Here is a 22,388-nt window from a genome sequence, read left to right on the forward strand (position 1 = left end):
AATTGGCGGCCGGCGTTGTATCCCTAACCAACGACGTGTAAAACAGCGATAGAGCCCATATCGGCGTCCTCAAAGGTGTTTTAACCAGCGACAGAGGCAGACAAAACGGCAGTGCTAGCGGACAGTACGCTGTTCTAAACGCCACCTCCCGGTTAACGGTGTTCCAAACGGCTGATAGGCGGCGGTCAGTATAAAAACGCTAGTGCGCTGCATGCAGGTCTCTCACTCGCGGCCAGCTCCAGATATTTTTGCAGAGAAGCTCAAAATTGGCAGCGGCAAGGACTTACCAAGAGGGCTGGTTCAGAAGCAGAGGGTAGCCCTGTGGTGGAAACGACTAACACGTTGAGGAGGGGAAAAAGAGAGAAAAGAAAAGGCTGAGAGATGAGCTCCCTCCCCCTGCACTGACAGCTGCTTCAGCCTATTATACTCTGGGGGCGGTGCCTATAAGCAAAAGTTCCTGAAGTAACGCAGGATTTGCCTGAATAAATCCAGCGGTACACAGGGCATTATCAGCGGCAGCAGAACACCGCCACGTATTTGCGGCTAGTACGGCGCTCAAAATGCCGGCGGAATACTCCGCCCCTTTCCACCGCGAAAACAGCCAGAACTACCGCGAACTTCGGTCTACGTACTACCCGCGGACAAAACCGTCTATGTGTAACCTGGGCTTTAGTCCTCAAGCATTTCTGTCAGAACAAGGCTCATTTATTAAGGTTAATAGACTGTAGTGCATGAATCTCACGTGACTAAGCATGAGCTCCTACCTCTGCTATCAGCATGGGGAGACTTAAGTGCCTATTTGCCCAAAACACGTATGAGGGACGGCTCTCGCAGCTTATTCCACAGGGTTTTGTTCTATTATGATCGCCTGTGAACCCAAAAAAAAAAAAAAAAAAAAAAAAACTTAAAACAGGATGAAACAGCTTAATCTGGCTTGCCTCCTAACAAGCTGGTTCACAAAGTGCAGACCAGGCATCCTGCTTGAAAACAAAAGTAAAGAACTGCACCCTCAGCCAGAAGGTCTATGGCTTACAGTACGTAAGGACGGGTATTGATAAGATTTTATAGACATCAATACCACTGTAGAGAAGCTTGAATCTTCGACTGGACTGGGTTGCTTGACGTGAGGACGTTTCACTTCAAATCACAGAAGCTTCCTCAGCTAAAATTCTTGCTCTGGTAGTCTGACTTCTGTCTTGATTCTTGTAGAGAAGAATAAACCAGAAGCCAACAAAAGCTGGAGTTTTTAACCTAACCAGACCCCTCCTACCGAGAGGCCGACTGCTATAGGCTAGTGACTAAACAATAGCTCTAATTAGCACCTATTGTGCACTCTCCTAATGATGGGATGGAAGCCTCCCCTGATGGCTCCCTTGACGACTCTCCTGATGACATGAATGACTCATTACCATGAACAAAAGACTGAACCTGCTTTGACCTGAGTACCCCATTGTAAACAGGGGACAAAGCGTGTCTGAGGTGCAGCGTTTGGAGTTGTGCGAACACAACAGTGGACAATTCTTGTTTCTTGCATACAACAACACGAGTCCCTGTTAGTGACTTTAATGCATACAAAAGTGACTCATGATTGATATTTTTAAATGGCTCTGAGAGGGGTTAAGAAGCGGACTTGCCGCTTCTGAAAAGCGGCAAAGCAGAGAACCAATGAAGCAGCGGGTCGGAGCACTGCTTCCTTGGTTCAAGCAAAGTTGCTGCAGGGTCTGCAATCAATGTAGAGAAATTACCATTTTCACGATAAACACACTCAAAAACAATGGCCGCTCTGAAGGACCGATAAGGGAATAGTCATGATATCTGGAGCAGTACACGCTAAAGTTTTCAAGGAACGAATGTAACGTTGCATTTTTACTGCTTGACAATGCTTTGTGATGGAAAAGCTGGCTGTTTTTCCAGGCTTTCCTCCTCAAAACAGCCACCTATCATTTGTGCGAAGCACGTTTGAATCAAGGCATTAAATGTAGTTTCACGCAAGCTATTTTTATTGTAATACTGTGTTTTTCATGAAACACAACTTTGACAAAAGTGTGCACAGTGTGTACAGGATGTCAGCTGATGCTGCCAATGTTATCTACTAAATATTGTCTTATTGTTCTGATTGTCACCTGTGGGACACGTTTAAAGGACTTTGTCAAGTTACAGGCCTTTGTTGCAGTGTTATTAACAGATATAGTCATGTCTGTGTATTTACACAGAGCCTGCATACCCACATTGTTCTACATAAGGGACTTGCAGAGTACTCAGTGCATATGGGGTAAACAATGTAACAACAGTCTATTAAGAAGTCAGCAGGACTACACAAGCTGTAGTTTCCTTAAAAATGTAACAAGTGAGAGATGAAGAAAAGCTACTCATACAAACAGCAAGTCACTTATAAATTGTATGACGCGTGCTGAAAAAAAGATTGCTTGTTCTAAATGCAGTGACACTTTCTATGAAGTTACAGTGCATCCAGAAAGCATTCACACAAGCTTCAATTTTTTCCACGTTATGTTATAGCTTTATTCCAAAATGGAAAAAATTATTTTTCCTCCTCAAAATTCTATACATGATACCCCATAATGACAATGTGAAAAAAGTTTGAGATTTTTGCAAATTTATAAACAAAACAAAACTAAGCAATCATATTTTAATAAGTATTCACAGTCTTTGCAATGAAGCTCAAAATTGAGTTCAGGTGCATCCTGTTTCCACTGGTCATCCTTCAGATGTTTATACAGCTAAACTGGAGTCCACTTGGGGTAAATTAAGTTGATTGGACATTATTTGGAAAAGCACAACCCTGTGCACATATAAGGTCTCATAGTTGACAGTGTATGTCAGAGAACAAACAAAGCATGAAGTCAAAGGAATTGTTTGCAGACCTCAGAGACAAGATTGGCACAAATCTGGGGAAGAGTACAGAAACATTTTTGCTGCTTTGAAGGTCCCAATGAGCACGGTGGCCTCCATCATCCACAAATGGAAGATGTTTGGATCCACCCGGAGTCTTCCTAGAGCTGGCCGGCCGTCTAATCTGAGAGATCGGGGGAGAACGGCCTTAGTCAAGGAGGTGACCAAGAACACGATGGTCACTCTGTCAGAGCTCCAGCATTCCTTTGTGAAGAGAGGAGAACCTTCCAGAAGGACAACCTTCTCTGCAGCAATCCACCAATCAAGTCTGTATGTCAGAGTGGCCAGGTGGAAGCCACTCCTTATTAAAAAGGGCACATGGCAGCCCACCTGGAGTTTGCCAAAAGGCACCTGAAGGACTCTCAGACCATGAGACAAAATTCTCTTGCCTGATGAGACAAGGATTAAACACTTTACGCATGAATGCCAGGCATCATGTTTGGAGGAACAAGGCACCATCCCTACAGTTAAACATGGTGGTGACAGCATCATGCTGTGGGGAAGTTTTTCAGTGGGAGGAACTGGAAGCCTAGTCAGGATTGAGGGAAAGATAGATGGAGCAATGTACAGAGCCCAGACCTGAATCCAATTCAACATCTCTGGAGAGACCTGAAAATGGCTGTGCACAGATGCTTGCCATCCAACCTGGTGGTGCTGCAAAGAGGAATGGGCAAAACTTCCCAAAGATAGGTGCGCCAATCTTGTAGCATCAAATTCAAGATGACTTGAGGCTGTAAATGCTGCCAAAGGTGCATCAACAAAGCATTCAGCGAGGCTGTAAATACTTATGTACATGTGATTTCTTATTTTTAATAAATTTGCAAAAATTTCATTAAAAAATGTTGTCATTATGGGGTGTTGTGAGCAGAATTTTGAGGGGAAAAAAAAAGAATTTACTTCATTTTGGAATAAGGCTGTAACATAACATCCAATGTGCAAAAAGTGAAGCGCTGTGAATACTTTCCGGATGCACTAGATGCCACTACGCTGTCAAATGTTCTGGAAGTAACCAGTGTATTTATTCCGCATTTGTTCAGCAGTCAAGAGTGGACAGAAAGACAAAGTAACTTATGTTTCAGCCGTTCAGTCTTACTCAGAACAGAGTATTAGCCGGTGACATTTTTCTTCCAAAGATGGAAAGGAAACCAAGTGTGAAATGCAAGTCAGAAACCATGTCGCCTTCCTATTGTCTTATGAAATGATGCAAACCTTCATGACCCCTTGCAGTTTGTGTGAGAGGGTGGCGTTGGTCAGTGTGAAAGGCAACAGGAAAGCATTATTCATCCACAGCTCCACCTGGTGTGCACCACTTCGTTTCACCTGCTGGAGGCTGAATAAATCCCCTGTTGTCCACCTGCTGGGAGCAAAAACAACAGTGTTTCAGCTTCATAAAACCTACAAGTGGTGATGGACACAGACTTATTTGCATCTACTGCCATATGGTAGCACTTGCTTCCAAACAATAGTGCTTCAAATGGTGATGCATGCACCCAATTTGGCACAAACACTCCTTAAGCCTAGTTCACACGGCAGGATCTTAAAATTATTTTTAGGTTTCCAAAACCTAAGAGACAACACATGTGAAGATAAAAAAATCATGGATCTAACAGGTCTGGTCGTACAGTGTGTGGTGTTCAGCCACACGGTAAGGACAACAACACCACACACGAACAGATTTCACACACGAACATTTACAGTTCAGACAGGAAATCTCGCAAAATCTTTCGAGATTAAACGTGACTTCAGAGTAAACAAACAGAGGTACTTTGTGGGCTATTTAAAACAGAGGGGAAAAAACAATACAAAAAGAAAAAGAAAAGGCGTTCTTTAAAGGAGTGGAGACAGCGCGCCCACCGGACTTTCTGGTAAGTCAGAACAGCTGTTTTGATTTTATTTTCTGCTCCGTGCGTCCATCACCTCGCTTTCTGACTGGCTGCACGTCACATTCAGCAGGCTGTGAGCTTGTTTTGGTCGGAGGGACACAATACACGCTGCAATATCGGGCCAAAAAAATCCAACATGTTGAATATCCCCGATTTGCGATCGGAGCGCTCCTGATGCCCTTCCGAGCAGATCAGAGCGCTCTGAACAAACCACACACGGAAGGAATATCTGATAAGATTATCTTTAGCGTCATCACGTTTGTCGGGGAGTCCTTAAGATTGTCGGAAGGGGAAGATCATGTCCGATATCAGCCTTATTATCCTGCCGTGTGAACCCGGCCTTAGACATCACTCTTGAAAAAGCTGACTGGCCACTTGAATTTTCAGTAGGCAGCTAGGTAGGGGTCAAATTTAAAAATGCTGCTATCATATTGAAAACCATACCACATTATTTGTCTGATCATAAATATTCCAAAAAGGTATAGTTTGGGCCATCTTTGACTGAATGTTTTGGAGTTATGCGACAAAAACAGCAAGAATGGTGACGAAGGTCAATTTCAGTTTGTAAAGGGGAACAAAAGTTAGTGGCTTCAATTTTGGTAAAAAAGTGCAAATTATTAGCTGAACAAAATTAATAAAATTAATAAATGGAATAGCTTTAACTGTGTTGACTGATCTCATCGATATCCATTGGATTTTATGACGTGACATGTTACCCTGTAATGTGATAACCAAGCATGACACATGGTGCAAACTATTCTTTTCTTAAACCCTATTAACCAATAATGTGTATCACCTTTTACCAAAATTGAAGCAACTTTTACTTTTAACCCCTTTTTTAACCCCATAACATTTATTCATAGACCGCTCAAACAATACCTTTTTGTAATCTTTAGGTTCAGAAAAATAATGTGTAACCTTTACGTAAGGTTACAAGTTAATATGACTGGAGCATTTTTAAATTTTGACACCTGTGTAAATCTTCAATTGACCCCTACCTGGCCAACTACTGAAAATTCAAGTGGCCAATCAGTTTTTCAAAAGAGTAATGTCTAAGAAGTATTTGTGCTGAATTTGTTGTGCGCATCCCCATTTGAAGGATTCCTCTGTAAATATTGTTATCTGCTACACTAAAGCATTTTATGGAATATGAACACAGCATAAGCAGATTCAGTGTTACCTGTGTGAAATATGAAATCCGGGAAAGGTGAGTGCTGTCTGGTTTCCTGGAATCATGAGGCTGATTTGACTTAAACATTTTCTACCGTGGCTAGGTAATGAACCTGGCATCATCACATACAAAGAAACGGTTGCTTACACATTCCCAAACATTTTAGCTGCAAATGGCACAACATGAGAAATGTGTTGAATGGCAGTGCACAGTCACCTCTGCAGGCCAGAGTTGCCACTTCAGTAAAGTTTTTGGCTTCAGGTCTCAGAAGAATGTGATTACATTCCAAGTTGGCATCTGTTTTTGAAAGCACCTGTATGTCCTGGGAAGACAAAAAAAACAAACAAAAAAAAAAAACACCAAAGTCTTGTCAAAGCCTAAATAGTTCTAACAAAAGTACATGATAAAGAACAGGACAACACCTCACCTTTATATAGAGTTTCTTGCTTCCGGAATTTAACATATAAACTCGTATTTTTTCTTCCCCTGTAGGAGGGAAAAAACAGCGCATACATGTAACATATAAAATGTGAAGATATGTTTATGTATTTGGTTGCAACTTTATGCCTTTTTACTATGACTGAAATTCTGTCTGTCATTGTAGGTCATTAAAGCTGCATTCAAACAAACTACACACGTAAAGGCAGAGACACCACGCCTTTATTTCTGCAGTATGTCATTTCCACACCTTGTGGTTGGGTACAGTGACCTGGAGGCATAAAGTAATGACAGACCAGGACCACTGTGTCTGGAACAAGTATTCTGTTCTGTAATTACTGCCTGTTGATGAGTAACTGGTTCAAAATTATACAGTTACATTCATCTTTCAAATTTATGTTCTATTTGTCCTTTTTAATGTTATGCTGTAAAGCACTTTGTAACAGCTGACTGGAATATGCATTACATAAAGCAATCACTATTATTATAGTCTAACTCATGGCTGGGTATAGTTAGGCTTTTTTTTTGGTACACCACTGATATCAATACACCTGACTGACACTTAACGGTACTGCTAGCAATACTACTCAGCTCTTACAGTTGTTTTTAGAGTAGGCAGATCAACCAAACTAGCAAGCAATGGGGGCAACACAGATTCTACCCTGAAATTATGCCAACATTTTTTTTAATACACATCAGATTACTTAAAGCAAAAGAAACAAAAAGGACAACTATCTTGGTACAGAATTGATTAGATGTAACCGGCTGTTCAGTAAATTTTAGTGATCCTGTTTCCATGGTCTGCAGAAACGGGGGTCAGTCAAAAAGTAGCCCACCTGCTGCACTCCATCCAGCAGCAGGAGACAACATCAGCACCAAAATGTGTTCAATGACATAAGGCTTGAGCTTGTCCAAGTCAGCGGGGCGGTCACCATGTGCCACCAAATTGATTTGCAGACTGAGGTGCTCTTCGTTCTGGAGGCAAGAACCCTGGGATGGGAAGAGAGATTCAAAAATTCAAACGGAGCAGAGCAGGTTAGAGAGGCTAAAATGAGTATTGAATAAACACTGAAACACAAACCAAAAAAAAGAGAAAAAAATATTAAAGAGGAAGTGGTGGAACAGTGAGTTAGTGGTTAGCACTGTTGTCTCACAGCAAGAAGGTCATGGGATCGCTTCCCGCCCCTTTCTGTGTGAAGCTTGCATGTTCTCCCCATGTCTGCATGGGTTCCCCTTTGTGCATAGCTTCCTTGATCATTAATAAAAAACAAAAATTCTATGAATTTGTTGACAAGTAGCCAGTGTGTTTGCCTATGTTTCCACACATCACCCCAACAGAATGTCACCAACATTCATGAAGCTGGCGGATCAGTACTGAGCAAGTGCAAATCTTACTGCAAACCAGAGCTCATCTTAGCAGTTCAATCACCTCTTGACAACTTGTTAAACTATTTTTGGCTTGATGACAGCATGGCTAAATCCTGCAAAAGCAAACCTAATCCCTTGAGGTCAAGAATACTTAACACCAGAGTTCTGAATGAAACGTGTGCACCAACAGTCGTATGATCCCAGTGAAAGCGAAACCAAAGCACCACAGTCTATAACGTCATGTGGTTTCACACTAGTGAAATTTATTTTTAAAAGCAGTGAGTGGATTCTCAATCCTGCCTCCAATCAGTTTGGACACCAACCTAAATGTACATGTTTTGCTGGTGAGAGGAAACTGTGCCCAGAGGACAACATGCAAGCTCCAAACTGAAAGTAACTGGACTTTAGCAGAAGCTTCTTCCTACATGGCAAGAAAGGTGCTGCTACACCACTCTGTCAATAACGACTGGTGGTCATTCATCTGGGATCAGTGTCAACACCAACCAAAGAGAAAGGAGCACATGCTGGTGCAAGCACACCAGTCATTTCAGTTTTTACCCTTCGGGTATAATTTCATGTTAACTACCTCTCTGTCTTGTTTTCCCATACATAAGTTGGAAAAAACAAATCTCACCAGTAAATGATAAACTTTCAGGATATATTTAAGATAAATTAGCATCAAGGCATATTCAGATTGGCTGGATTGCTTAAACCAGTGTTTCCCAATTAGCTCAGCAGATAAAAGAATATTTACAGGGGAATCCTTCAAATGGTGATGCAAGCACCAAATTCAGCAGAAATACTACTTAGACATTACTATTTTGGGGGGAAAAAACAACTGGCCACTTGAATTTTCAGTCGGCAGCCAGGTAGGGGTCAATTGTAGAATTACACAGATTACAAAGTTTGGAATTCTCCAATCATATTGAAAATTATACCACATTATTTGTCCGAACATAAAGATTCCAAAAAGGTATAGTTTATAATATCTATGACTAAATGTTATGGAGTTATTACTGGGTAAAAACAGCAAGAAAGGTCAATTTCAGTTTGTACAGAGGTCAAGCGTTAAAGTTGCTTCAATTTTGGTAAAAAGTGATGTAAATTACTGGTTGAGTTAATGGGATTTTGAAAAGAATAGCTTGCACCATGTGTCATGCTTAGTTATCACATCATCAGGTAGGTAACATATGTCACATGTCATAGAATCCAACGGACATCACTGTTTGACCTTTACTTTGGAGACCAAGCATTCAACACAGTCAAAACTATTTCATGTATTAATCCTATTAGTTCAACCAATAATAAAGCTCTTCCTCCAGTTTTTATCTGTGTCTGCACATGTGAATGTGTGTAGCTCAGCCCTACCCAGAGCGGCAACTGAATTTACTTATACCACAGCCATGTTTGGAGGCACAAAAAAACAAAAACATTAAGATCTAGCATGCTTCAAAGAGTTTTTTTAAACCCACTATGCATCCCCACAAAAATAACAGAAAAGCAGATATTTATTTAAAAATTTTGTGAGTCTTCGTTGGAGAAAAGCTTATACAAATTTTCCAATTTCTTGCAGTTGCACTATTTTTTTTATTTATTGCAGGTTTGCACAATAAATGTTCTAAAACACCTCTGCACTGTGTGAACATGTCAGACTACTGTATTAGCTGCCACACCAGTGTTTTTTCACCTTCCAGAAGCATTTATTTTTTAATTTCAAGAAATAGAAATGTACTGGGATATATGCAACTACAGTTTCGGTAGGTGACAGGTGAAAGTCGGCGAAAGCTTTAAAAAAGAAATAATAAAAATTTGTTGTTCCTTTTGATCATAATTACTTCCATACCTGACTGTTAGAAAACCCTGTAAGTATATTACGGAGGCTGCTTCCAAGAACCCCATTGATTTCTGGTTCAAAATGTCACCCAGTAATTCTATCATAATAGTTCCGCTGAGCTGAGAGGTAAAGTGCTTGCTCTGCAGTGCTTATCTACATAATTATGACAGTGTTGCTGGTTTGCCAGTAACTGTCTCTTGCATCATGTGCATTGTTTCATGTGCACTGGGAGCTCACAGTGAATTATGGAGGCTTTTGAGAAAGCCATTAACACTGTCAAGAGATGAGACTCCCCTCAGGCGCTCTAGAATGGGGTGGGTGTAAAGACAGTCAACCTATGAACTCTGCAGTGTGCTCAAATTACAAACTAGACTGAGTTCTGCTGAGAGTAGCTGGCATGATGAGCAAATACAAAAATTCTCAAGCTCCATTTATCATAGGAGCAAACTAAAACCCTCTATGTTCATACACTGAAACTTAAGAGTCTCTCTATCATGTTAGACCCACCGCAAAAATTTGAGAATGTGTTTTAAATGCCTGGAAATTCAAAGGTCCATACACATTAGTATTAGTATTGATATGCAATGTATAGAAATTATATTGAATATGAAGAATTTTCAATAAAAACAAAAAGTCTTACTATCTGGGTGAAACTGATCAGTTATAATAAGTACAGTGGTCCCTCGTTTATCGCGGGAGTTACGTTCTAAAAATAACCCTCGATAAGCGAAATCCGCAAAGTAGTCAGCTCTATTTTTTGCAATTATTATAGATGTTTTAAGGCTGTAAAACCCCTCACTACACACTATATACACTTTTCTCAAACAGGCATTAACATTTTCTCACTTTTCTCTCCTGTGTAAACACTCTTTTTTCTTCTGGGCGAGAAGATTATAAACAGACACGCAGAACTCTCCCTTCGCTCACTGCCTCCGGAGGTACGGATGCAGGACCTGCAAAGAATCCAAGTCCTCTCTCGGTGGCCACACAGCTCTGCGGCTGCGGTCAACATCCGCATCAAAACAGCGAGCGTAGTCTCTGGACCTGTTGCCAGATTTGGCGCAGCTCCGCACAGCAGACAGGAGGGCGGTGTGAGTGGCCTGCTGCTGCGTTTACTGAGCCTGCAGACTCAGTAAGCACATCGGAGGCAGTGAGAGCAATCGCGGTAATGCCGACCAATGCCGCGACCGGCCCACCTGATAAGGACGCAGAACACAATGCGCTGTTAAAAAAAAAAAAAAAAAAAAAAAAAAAAAGAATGCAAAATTGCACTAAAAAAAATCTGTGAAACTGCGAGGCCGCGAAAGGTGAACTGCGTTATAGCGAGGGACCACTGTAATTGCAAACCACCAGATTTCAATTTGGAAAACAGAGGCAATAAATGAGTGATTCTTTAACTACGGGCACTACTGGCTTTGTAAATGTAATTTCCACCACACCAATGCCTTACAATATAAAGCGCCTTGGGGCAACAGTTTATTGTGATTTGGCGCTATATACATGTGCTCTGATGTCACTGTTTATCTCCATAGAAACTACCCAAACAATCTTTCATACAAACTGTTTAAAGGGACATTACAGTGTTGTGGTGGAAATTACGGCAATAGTGTGGGACAACTACATTTTGTTTAAAAAAAATCACAACAGTTGTATGACACTGAATACCCCAATTATGTTTTGATTATTTTACTGATATTTTATTCAGAGATATTTTAAAACATTAGAAAAAACGTTTCTTTACCATTCATTTTTATCATTGAAGATCAAAAGTCTGGGTGTGGGACAAGCACAAAACGGCAATATTTGCATATAATGATGCTGAAAAAAAGGTGAAAAAGTCATCATAGACTACTAGAACACAATTCTTAACACACTTTAATTGTAAAGATAACTATAAAAGTGTGAAATTTCCCCTTTTTTCTGTTTTTCATAAAATATGATCAAAGGACATAAGTGCCCGTAGTCTAAGAATCACCCACATACTATGTACAGAAGAGGAAAAATGTTTAATGCAGTATTGGTTATGCTTTCACAATATTCAAAATAGTGTAAAGATCTGAAATACTCGTGAATAGGGATGAGTAATGATAAGATTTTATCAATATCATTATCGATTCCGCTTATCGATCCCCTTATCGATACCGCTTGTAAATTTTCTGTGTACTAAATGTAGGCTTTACAGGTTTTCTATGTCAACAATTTAATGAGTCTTAAAGTAAATAAATATGAAATTGGTCACTGGATCCTTAAACCCTGGACATAAATAAACTCTACATGGTGGAGGATCCTTGATTTCTGGACATAAATAGAAATAAAATCTGTAGTTTTTGTCTAAAGCATTTCCTTTCAGACATTATTGGCATGAATGTCACGCCATACATCTGAGCTGAGCTCTTGCAGCTGCTGCGCTGCACAACAGGATGTAATTCATAAAGAATGCAGGACGTCTCATTTTAGGAGAAAAAAAAAAATTTAGGTCAATTGTAATTTGTATTACAAGGTTTGGAAAGAGGTGTCAGTTTATTTAAAGGGGCAAGTCGCTTTGAAGTTATTAATTCTGATCGGACTCTGTCTCGGCAGAGAGAGGCACAGCATTTGGAGCTGTGCCAACTGAACGGAGGACGATTCTCGTTTCTTGACTGCAACAAGACAAGCATCCCAGTTAATGACTTTAATCCACAAAAAAGTGACTCATGATTGACATATTTTAATGGCTGAGAGGGTTTAAAAAGTAGACTTGTCACCAGCGAATCACAGAACCAACGAAGCAGCAGATTGAAGCACTGCTTCATTGGTTCAAGCTTCAAAGTGGAGTCGCGCTGCAGAAGAGGTTGATTACAGACCTGCCAGCGGGATCTGCAATCAATGCAGAGAAAATCATTTTCCAGACAAAACACCAAAAAAAAAAAAAAAAAAAGGCCACTCTGAAGGACCGATAAGGGAATCATGAAGCAAAAAGGCTACCGATATCGGTGGATCAAACCGGTTCTCCATACCCAACCCTACTCATGAAATGGATATACAAAATAATCAAGGAAAACACATACCTGAGGACTGTCAAATAAAGTCTTCGGTAGGATGCACTCCAGAAGCAGACCCACTATAGTGATGTTGGAGGCATCTTCCTGTGGAAGTAACAGTATAACTGAAGCAATGTGTAAAAGTTTTCATGCACACAAAATCAAAACAAGCCAGTGAAGCACTTGTGTTATTCTGGCTACTATAAAGTAGTCCCACACTAAACTCTAATGGCACTGTCCACACACCACATTATTTCACATCAACACTCTGAGCAGGGTGACTTTCATTTCCATGGCAAAGTCCACCAAACATTCATGAACTGAAAGTGACAGTGAGATGTTTAACTACAGGTGTTTACCACGATGAGAGAATTAACAGAAGCTGAGACAGTCTACACTTGACAAGTTCACAGACAAAGAACAGGACTGCACGTCGTTCAAACTAGGATTAAAATAAGATCGATACATGTATAGTCTAGAAGAAGACAGCCCTAATGTTATGTAACTGTTAATGTGTGCCAGCTTCATTTCTTTTATGACTGAACCTCAGCCCCTCTGGGAAATGTTTAATTGGAGTGTACCAGCTTTAGTCTTTGGACATCACATGCTATACTTTTTTTTTCTTTTTTTAAAATGACATTTTAAAAGTCATGGGGTTTTTGAATTGGGATCTAGTTTGATGAGACCAAGAGAATGATGTGGAGTCTAGCAACTCCAATAATGATTTTAAAACAGAGATAGTGTCATAACTTGAATGCTGATACCATTTTCTGCTTTTTTTTTTTAAGGGAGGCAGCATTCTGCACCATGTAGCAGAGCTGCCATTCCCAAACTTAGGGCCCCTTCACACATAGTGCGCATTTGGTCAAAGTGCGCATGAAGCAGGAATCGTAAGCAAAACATGTAAATTTGTAGCTGCCTCAAACACCTGTTGCTACAACTATTTGCGTGCACCAGCGGCTGAAAGAGTGTGCGAGCCCAATGAACCCTCTTGCGGCAGGTGTTGGCCAAATTTCAGCTGACACGCACAAACATCTAACACTGCTCATGTGGCACTCAGAAAATGTGTGGCCATTCGTACTGTCATCACGAAAACAATCAGCAGGCAACCACTTTGAAGCTGGGTTGTCTGCTGAGCTCCGTTCCACATGGACACGCGCGCAGGCCCGGCTGGCCCCCCCGGAACAGTAGATGTGGGCAAGATAACAGCGCACTGCTTCTTTAATGTCATTTCATGACGACATGTCTGTGACCAGGGGTCATCTACAGAGGAACAGACTATTCGTACTTTGATAAGAGAGTTTTTTTTTTGTTTTTGTTTTTTAAATGGTGTGTGGTTTTACTTATTTATTTTTTAAAACATACATCCATCTCATTGTTGATTTCAGGCATTTTCCCCACAATTGTTACAAGCCAGCAAAGGTAGTGCAGTGGTAAGGTTTCGGGCTGGCAATCAGTAAAGTGCAGGTGCAAATCCCATGGGTGGCATGTATTTTTTTTTTCTTGTTTTCCACAGCAGTGGCGCGATGTGGTTCCACAGGTACCAGCTGGTTTTTATTTTTTCTTTATTGCACAGGAGCGGCGCAATGTGGTTACACACGTACCAGCTTGTTTTATTTTTTATTTATTACACAACAGCGGCGCGATGTGGTTACACATGCTTCAGCTGCTCGCACGGTGTTCATGCACGAGCATGCTTGAGACCTTCTCAGCAGGACCGTACGCGCCTGCCCGTCAGTGCGATGTTTTCGTGGTTTGCTAATTCAAACTGTTTCGCTGTAATTCAACCAAATTCGCACGTTGTGTGAAGGGGCCCTTAAGAACGAAACTGCCCCAATTTGAAATCTGAATATCTTCTGCAGCCCATCCACATTTTTAAAGAAGGGCTTGTTTAATATAATTCTTTTTTCTGATAAAACATAAATACATGCATTCTCCACCTTTTATATGAGTTTATTTGTTTGGTTTTGATCATTAATAAAATTTTAAAAAATACAAACACCACATCCGATTGGTCAGAAATCTTGTGACGTACATGTATGGGGACCAAGCTCCCGCAACACTGTATCCATATTGAATCCTATGTGCAAGTGAGAAAAAGTAGGAGAGTGCTTCAGCGAAAATGTTTTTTTTTTTGCATGGCTCCCGGGTGCACTAATGAGGGATACAGAAGAAAGAACGTTTGCCATCATTGGCTACCGCTGAAAAATAAGGAAAGGCTCAGGCAGTGGCTAAGCACAATGAAACTAAAGGACATACCTGTTAACAGGCTGTCAAAAGTGTGTAGCAACCACTTTGAGTGGGACAGCTATGAAAGATTTTCGAGCAGAGCTCATGGGTCGAAACCAAAAAACTTGTTGAAAGATACTGCAATCCCAATATTATTTGACTTCTGTAAGCGTGTAAATGCGGGGCAAGCCTCAGCTAACGTGAATCCCGGAAACAGGATCCCAGTCAAGAAGACCAAAGCAAGCTGTCGCCACGAGTGCAGAGGCAACCAAGAACAAAGGAAGTCTTTGCAGGAGGTGAGTTTCAAAAGTAGACTATCAGTGTAGCGGAGGACATGATATAAATGTAAATATAAAGTCTTAATCTTACCTGTTTCTTTCAGTCAGATTCATCATCACAGCCTGATGAAAACTTATCCACATAAAGCATCCTGATTTTGGAAAACAATGTCTGAAATAGTTCCTTGTTGTGGCTGAAGAAACACAGCATTTAAAAAGAAGTCACTCTGTATTTTCTGCGTGAACCACAGAATGCTAACGTTTTGTTCCACAATAAGACAATTAACTTATTTTAAAACTTGAAAGTGTCGCAGCGCCTCATTCATTGACGTCAGTGTTTACCACAGACAGTTGACTCTTCCCGCGATGAAAATAAGTCCCATGATCCACCAAGACAAAAATAAAATAAAAAAAAAAATAAATGTTAAATTACACTGTTTGGCATCCGTGTGGAGGGGCTGAGGCCGCGCAACAGTGTATGTGCGCTCGATGATGTGCTCGTCAATATTTACATGCACCACCTGCCAAACAAAAGGATTCTGCTAAAAGAAAACCTTGTCTTGTGTCAGTAATCTCTGGCATCATCAGAATAACATTTTATTCTGCCATACAGAATAAAATGAAAATCTGCCTCGCAAAAATGTATAAGTGCAGATCTTATGGCTTCCTGTTGTGTTGTAAATGCATTTCCCCATACGCGCACGTCACACTTATGGTTTGAATGCAGCACCTTTAGCGGTGATTTATGTTTAGTGAATGTTTAGTACGATATTAATAGAAATGGCAATTTTGAAAATAACTGTAAAATATTTGTGGTGGTGGCGTAACAGCTTGCACGTTGGACTGGGACGCCAGCCACTCGGGTTCACTTCCCAATCGCAGACACGCTCCCAACTGGCACTCTTAACATCAGTGCTGGGGAGGAGTGAGAGACACGCGCTGTGGGCCCTTCTGGATATAAGTCCTTCATTGAGACTTTCATTGGTTACGCATGTTAAATAAGAGAACCTCAACATGTTTTATTTAACACTTAGAATGACAGACACAAACATTTCAACTTTATTAAAAAATGAAAATCAAAGACTTTCTTTTTAAATAAACTCACAGCCATCAGAGCCCATTAGGGGTCTGTGACCCACACTTTGGTTATCACTAAAGAACAGGGCTGACATGAAGACTGTTTGCTCCTGTGGTGAACAGCTGTTTAGCTGGAAATTAACAGCTAATTTAAAGTGTGTTTAGCAACAATGAGCATTTACATTGAGCCATCGCAGATTACACACATTTTAGAACTGTTTCACATCAACAAACACAGATTCACATGGGCATTGAGACTCCGCTTGTTAGTCACTCATACCACCATTCCATCAATCAATTCTACACACAATCATTAAAGCTACCTAGGGATGGTAATGAGGAAATAGTTATAAATTGTCAGATCCATCAGACTTGTACACATCCAAGCTTTTAAGGATTCCCTTTTTTCAATACTGGAGCACTTTTCTGTCAGTACTGCATTGCAAAAATTCATACAAGATGCCAAACGCTGTGTTCAATGTCAAATTGTGTGTATAATGCTACCAGCAATGTCTGAAATCATTTTTTCCCTAAATAAGTGTGGAAACAGCAGCAATGTGTTGTAGTTAGGCGTGCCACTGCTGCCAAAACAAGCAACATGTCCATTAAATAATCTAAATAACTGAGGTTACAGTAACATTAGCAGCACAGCCCATGGAAGCAGACTAAGAAGCAAACTAAGAAAACCTAAATGAAAATGATGCTGCACAAGTGTTCTTTCATGCCATCAGTTTTAGAGGAACATCGCTACAGTTACAGGTGAAGACAGAACCAGCTGCTTGCCTTGACTATCTACACGCAGCCAGTAAAACTTTCAGGCTTTCTGCACAGGGAAGGAAAGTGAGAGTGAACTGGTGTCAGGGAGAAGTTACAAAATTTGCGGTGAAAGGTTTGTAACCTTTCTCAACAGGAGAAAGTTCTACAACTTTAAGAAAAGGAACACTGTTAATTTACCATGTTCAGACGGTGTGATGCAAGCATTCTACACAGTGCTTAAACATAATACAACAACTGCACTGATGATACTTTCCCAAAACAAATACTTGATCGGGAATGGTAGCTTATCAATTCCCACCCCTAGAGCTGTCCCATGATGTATTCAGGAAAACCCAAAACGTTCGTTATGTGTACTCTGGGAATGAGCTCAGTAATTTTCTCAGTGGCTTTAACCACATTCAAATATTCACTGGTCCCATCAACATAATCTACTCAAAGTTAAATACAAATTCATAGCTTTGAGAAAAATAAGGAAATGAAAACATTGCTCATCCTCCGCTTTGTGAAGAAACTTCAACTGGTGACACATCACAAAAGGTTTAAGTTTAAGAAAAAAAATACTTCATTTGTAGTCTCATTAGCAGTGGGTGTCAAAAAGATGCTAAAACAAGGGAATTCTTCATGTTCAGTGTCAGCAGCAGTGTGAGTGATTTTGAAAACTACAGTCTCAACAGGACACGATGACATTTTGTAACTGCCACCCCACTTCCTGTTGTGGGGGCGAATACTTCAGTTCTTGCACATTTTCACTTCGGTGTTTGTTTGGTTTTTTTTGCACACTTGTATGCCGTTTGGTTTTGTCGCAATAGTCTGAAACTGTAAAAATAAAAATTCATGGCTTAAAAAAATATCAAAGTGTATGTGGGTTCGAGTTGGTCAAATCACAGACTGCACAGCCCCTGCATCATTTTAAAGCAGTGGTCTCAAACTGATTCCAGACAAGGTACAGAGGGTGCAGGTTTTCTCTGAAACCACCCACTCCACCAGGTGATTTCACTGATTAACTGATTCCATCTGCTCAAAGTGATATTAATCAGTAAAATCACCTGGTGGAGGGGGTGGTTGCAAAGAAAACCACCCTTTCTAGAAGCAGTTTGAGACCTGTTTTAAAGTGTTTTGCTTCATATTTGATGCGGGGGCAAGGGGAAACGCACATTTAAAACATCCTACGTGAGCATAGAGATTCAGGAATCTCTTGACAGAGAGCACTTTGTCAAGTTTAACAAAGCTTACATGTCTATAAGGCATGTGTTTTTCAGCACTCTGAGGAAAATGAAAGTCAGCAGTTTTCAATGATGAGCTGACGTGCACAAACATTTAAAAACATACCTGAGTTTGGGTCAGCTTAATGCTCTGGATATGAGGGAATATTAACAGACTATCCTTTCTTTGGACAGACTTTAATAAGCCTCGCTGAACTCCCACACCAAATACCTGGAGGAAGAACAGGTAATAACCCTAACTATTAATGAGCAAGGAAAACCATGTTGGCAGCCTGTTTCTAGTTAATGGTGGTTTCTGTGCTGATTTATAAAGATCGTGACATAGAAATGTTTCCAGTCAACTCATTCCGTTTACAGGTTATGAGGACAACTGAAATGTTATATGGTGCTCAAGTCAACGATCAAAATAAAAAGCAACAAAAAATTACAAAACATTTAGAAGTAAAATGTGTGCAAATATTTCATGTTCATAAATACACAATTTAATTTAAGTGGTGTCCTGCAAAAGTAAAGTTGCATAATGCCATTAACAAAAATCATGGAACATGTTGCCCTTTGGCACCTAAAGCCTGAATGAGAAGAAGCAGCATTATTTTATTTAGGTAATAGAGTCTAACACTGTTGGGTGTCTTATGATTAATCAGAGAAATTAAGCTCAACACCTACAACAATCATAAGACATAAGATTGTACAACAGAAGTGCAGAAATGGAACTCACCTGGTATGATAGCAGCCCGTGTGCTGATGTGTTTATAAATAATGTGTTTTCTATATTGCCCTCCTCAGACGTGAGGAAAATTAATTTAAAAGATGCCTTTCCCCTTGGTGGGATCACCTAAGAGACATGAGGATATAATATTACATTTCCATAAAAAAAGCAAGGAAGGCAAATATAAAGAGAATTTTGAACATTATTATTCACATCCTCACTTACTCTTCTGTGAAAGGAAGGTATGTGAAAATGCTTGCTGGATGTAAACATTGACAGCAGTGTCACAGGATCCTCCTGACTGGGGTTGTGTATATATATGGTTTCAGCTCTTGGCAAACCCAAAGGCCTGTGAAGGAAGACGACTGTCATTATCTCATTCTAAGCAGCAGCTGTCCATCAAGCATTTACTCACAAAGCGCTGTGGCCAATTTAATTTTAGGGTGCACAAAATCACATGCAACACAATTCATCATCATGACCCCCACACTGAACTTATTAAATCCAGAAATGTTTTGTTGATGGGTGTCATTTTAAAAAGCCAACATGTTTTACAAAATAATAATATATGAAGTGCATATTCATGTAATGAATAATTCTCATTTTCCTCCTCAATTTATAGATCACTGCTTTCACATTTTGCAAAAATTGTTTGTTTTACTTGCTGTGGAATTACCCATGTGTTGGGTCCAAGTCAAAAGACAGCAAGTCATGAAAAGGCTACGTTATGGATTGGTGTCAAGCTTCAATAAACTCACGATTGGATTCAGCAAATTAATATGCACAACATTTCTTAATGTATCTTCAACATTCAATATCCTCAGTCACCACAGAAACTGTCACTGGGGTTAAAGAAATGTAAAACAGAGGGATGACGATTAAATAATGTAATCATTTGAGAGGTAGAGAAGCGTCTTGGCACCAAATCTGCTCTTTCTGCAGGTGGCAATTGTATGCAGTCTGTGTCTACATGTGAACAAAGATTCATGCACAAAATGGCAAAACGTTCCTCTGTGCTCCTTGTGAAGCTCTGGCAAAGCAGCTGCAATCAAAGCAACCTCATATCTGGTGTGTGTTCTGGGTTTATGTAAACACAAATCACTGGAGACCTTTGGGACTAAAAGAACCTTTCTAGCAATACATCAAGATTGATGGTGCCACAAGCAATTGTACAACCCATCTTGAGCCCATACAGACTTTATGTATCTGCAGTCAGGGCATTCCCTCAGCCTTCTCCATCCTCTGGGGTTCCTCAACATTCAGGGACCCATGTGCTTGAAGAAACATGCAATATGGCCTAGATGTCAAAGTTGACTTTCCCTCACAATTTAAATAAATAACAGCATCATGTAACAATTTTTTAGATACCTTTGTATAAAAATGAAGGAGACATCCAAGCTGACTTAACACATGCATTGTTTGGTAACACGATATGCGTGAAGTTGGATGAAAATTCAGTTTGACAGGAGATATTTTTTTCCCAAGGTATATTTCAACTTCTGCCTCAACTCTAAAATTTATTACATTACAAGATGGATTAAGATCAAGTATTTATATTTGACATTTATGTAAGGGATGTGTTGATTGTGATAAGTTCAGCTTGATGATGCAACTTAATTTCACGAATGTCCACACCTCTAACATTGTTGCATCAGTGGAAAGATTCACTCTGTGGGTTTCACCATTATCCTCAGATGATCTATTACATGAGACATGTTCCTTCTCAACATTTTTTAGTAGGTACAACCCAAGCTATAAAGACCCAATTATTCCTTTTGCCCCACCCAAGACATTTCACCTGCACTGTTTCAGTCCACCCAGCTGTAAATGGGTGCTAACCTTGGGTGGGGAAGTAACACCTGACAGACTGGCATTCCATTTGTCAGGTGTTGTAGATTCTCATCTGCTCCATGGTATGAATTCTGGGGATAAGCACCGGCACCAATGGGCTTCAGGGCCCATATAGAATTTACTATTCAACAATTCAATTGATCAAATTAAAATTCTAATCCAATTAGATTTTTTCCACGAATCTGGTTGGTTAATTGTGTGAGATTTCAGACCACAAAATATTGCATGGACGGTGGCAAAATATTAAAACCATTTCAGATTTGATGTGTTACTCCGCCCCCTGACCGCATTGCTGCGCAGGTGTCAACAATGACGCTGTCAGCTGAGACTGCCAGAAACTAGTGCAGCGATGATGGCCCCGAAATGCGTGGATTTAATGGATTAAACTGGATCAACTGAATTTCCAGTTGGCATGAAGACGCTGTTGCGACGGTAAGCTTTGATGAGCTGACCGCACCCTTTCACAACGATTCACCGACTGAATTGCTTACAGAAAAATAAACCGTGCAAATGATGGAATTGGATTAGAATGGGAATAATCCTGTTGTGTCTGATGATTTGATGCTGGATTATGGTTGTAAATATCCGTTTTACTCAATCCGTAAAACGGAATTTGCGACCGTAAAATCCAGCACGAACGTCCACAAATCAGACGCAACAGGGTTATTCCCTAATTGCAAATACATTAACGTAAGTAGTATATTCTAACAAAATAAGGGGCCAATAATAAAACAAAAACATTTTATTTTATACGAAAACAATACGGTTTATCATTTGATCATCAGGCCTTTCAGCTGTAAGGTGACTGTGGATTTTGATTGATCTGGGTCCTCATTATCCAGAGACAGACACACTGGCCCTCCAGTTGCCAAGATCTACTTCCCTCTTCTATTTTAACTATGAATGTATGTAGGAGGAGCTTTCTGCTGTAAATGGCTCTTGGACACTGCTCTCAGCAAAACCAACAGTGCAGCAGGAGCAATTTATTGAATGCATCAACAAAACAAATTTGGAGTAGAAGCAGAAGCAACTGTAGAAGAACAACTTATTCCATTTTATGCCTTCAGCATAAAACCCCACAAGACTAAACAAGGTTCATGTACTTATACATATTCATTATAATATGTTCTGACATGCCAATGTGTAGAACACCGCAACAGCAGTAACACAGAGAGCAACTATACTTAAGACAGGACCAAAGTGAGCCTCTGTGGGACAGAGAACATTTATACAAAACTAATATTAGGGCTGCTATTATGATTAATATGTATATGTTGCGGACATGACCGAACGAAGCTCTTCAGCATCTCACAGTGTCATTTCCGGTTTGTGGCTTCGCCTACCATCGGTTTGTGGCTTTTTATGACAATGTTGTCCAGTTTGTGGCTTTTTCTCCACTGGGGTTGAATTTTTGTGCCATTTCCAGTTTGTGCCTTTGTCTATCATAGCGCAAGCTTCACGCCACATCGATTGTATTACTACTACTACCACCATCATCATATCTAAAGCGTTACATATTTCAACAGACTGTTAGATATTTCAGGAAAAGTTCCTAGTTAATTTATTCCAAATCTCACAGTTTCATTTAATGTTCTATTTATAATGAGTTGTTATAAAACA

At 40.2% G+C, this 22,388-nt stretch overlaps 1 protein-coding gene across 1 annotated transcript in view; it reads right to left on the minus strand.

Annotated features, from left to right (window-relative positions):
* tmem131l (transmembrane 131 like) overlaps nucleotides 1-22,388 on the minus strand; it is an 81,453-nt gene that overhangs the window by 16,476 nt on the left and 42,589 nt on the right. Inside the window, 9 exon segments of the mRNA XM_034187714.1 lie at nucleotides 4,120-4,264; nucleotides 5,974-6,076; nucleotides 6,181-6,286; nucleotides 6,392-6,450; nucleotides 7,239-7,392; nucleotides 12,652-12,729; nucleotides 18,315-18,419; nucleotides 18,927-19,043; nucleotides 19,143-19,266. Coding sequence (XP_034043605.1) covers nucleotides 4,120-4,264; nucleotides 5,974-6,076; nucleotides 6,181-6,286; nucleotides 6,392-6,450; nucleotides 7,239-7,392; nucleotides 12,652-12,729; nucleotides 18,315-18,419; nucleotides 18,927-19,043; nucleotides 19,143-19,266 — 991 coding nt within the window.

This window comes from Thalassophryne amazonica, chromosome 15 (genome assembly GCF_902500255.1).
Source record: "Thalassophryne amazonica chromosome 15, fThaAma1.1, whole genome shotgun sequence".
Classification (NCBI taxonomy): Eukaryota; Metazoa; Chordata; class Actinopteri; order Batrachoidiformes; family Batrachoididae; genus Thalassophryne; species Thalassophryne amazonica.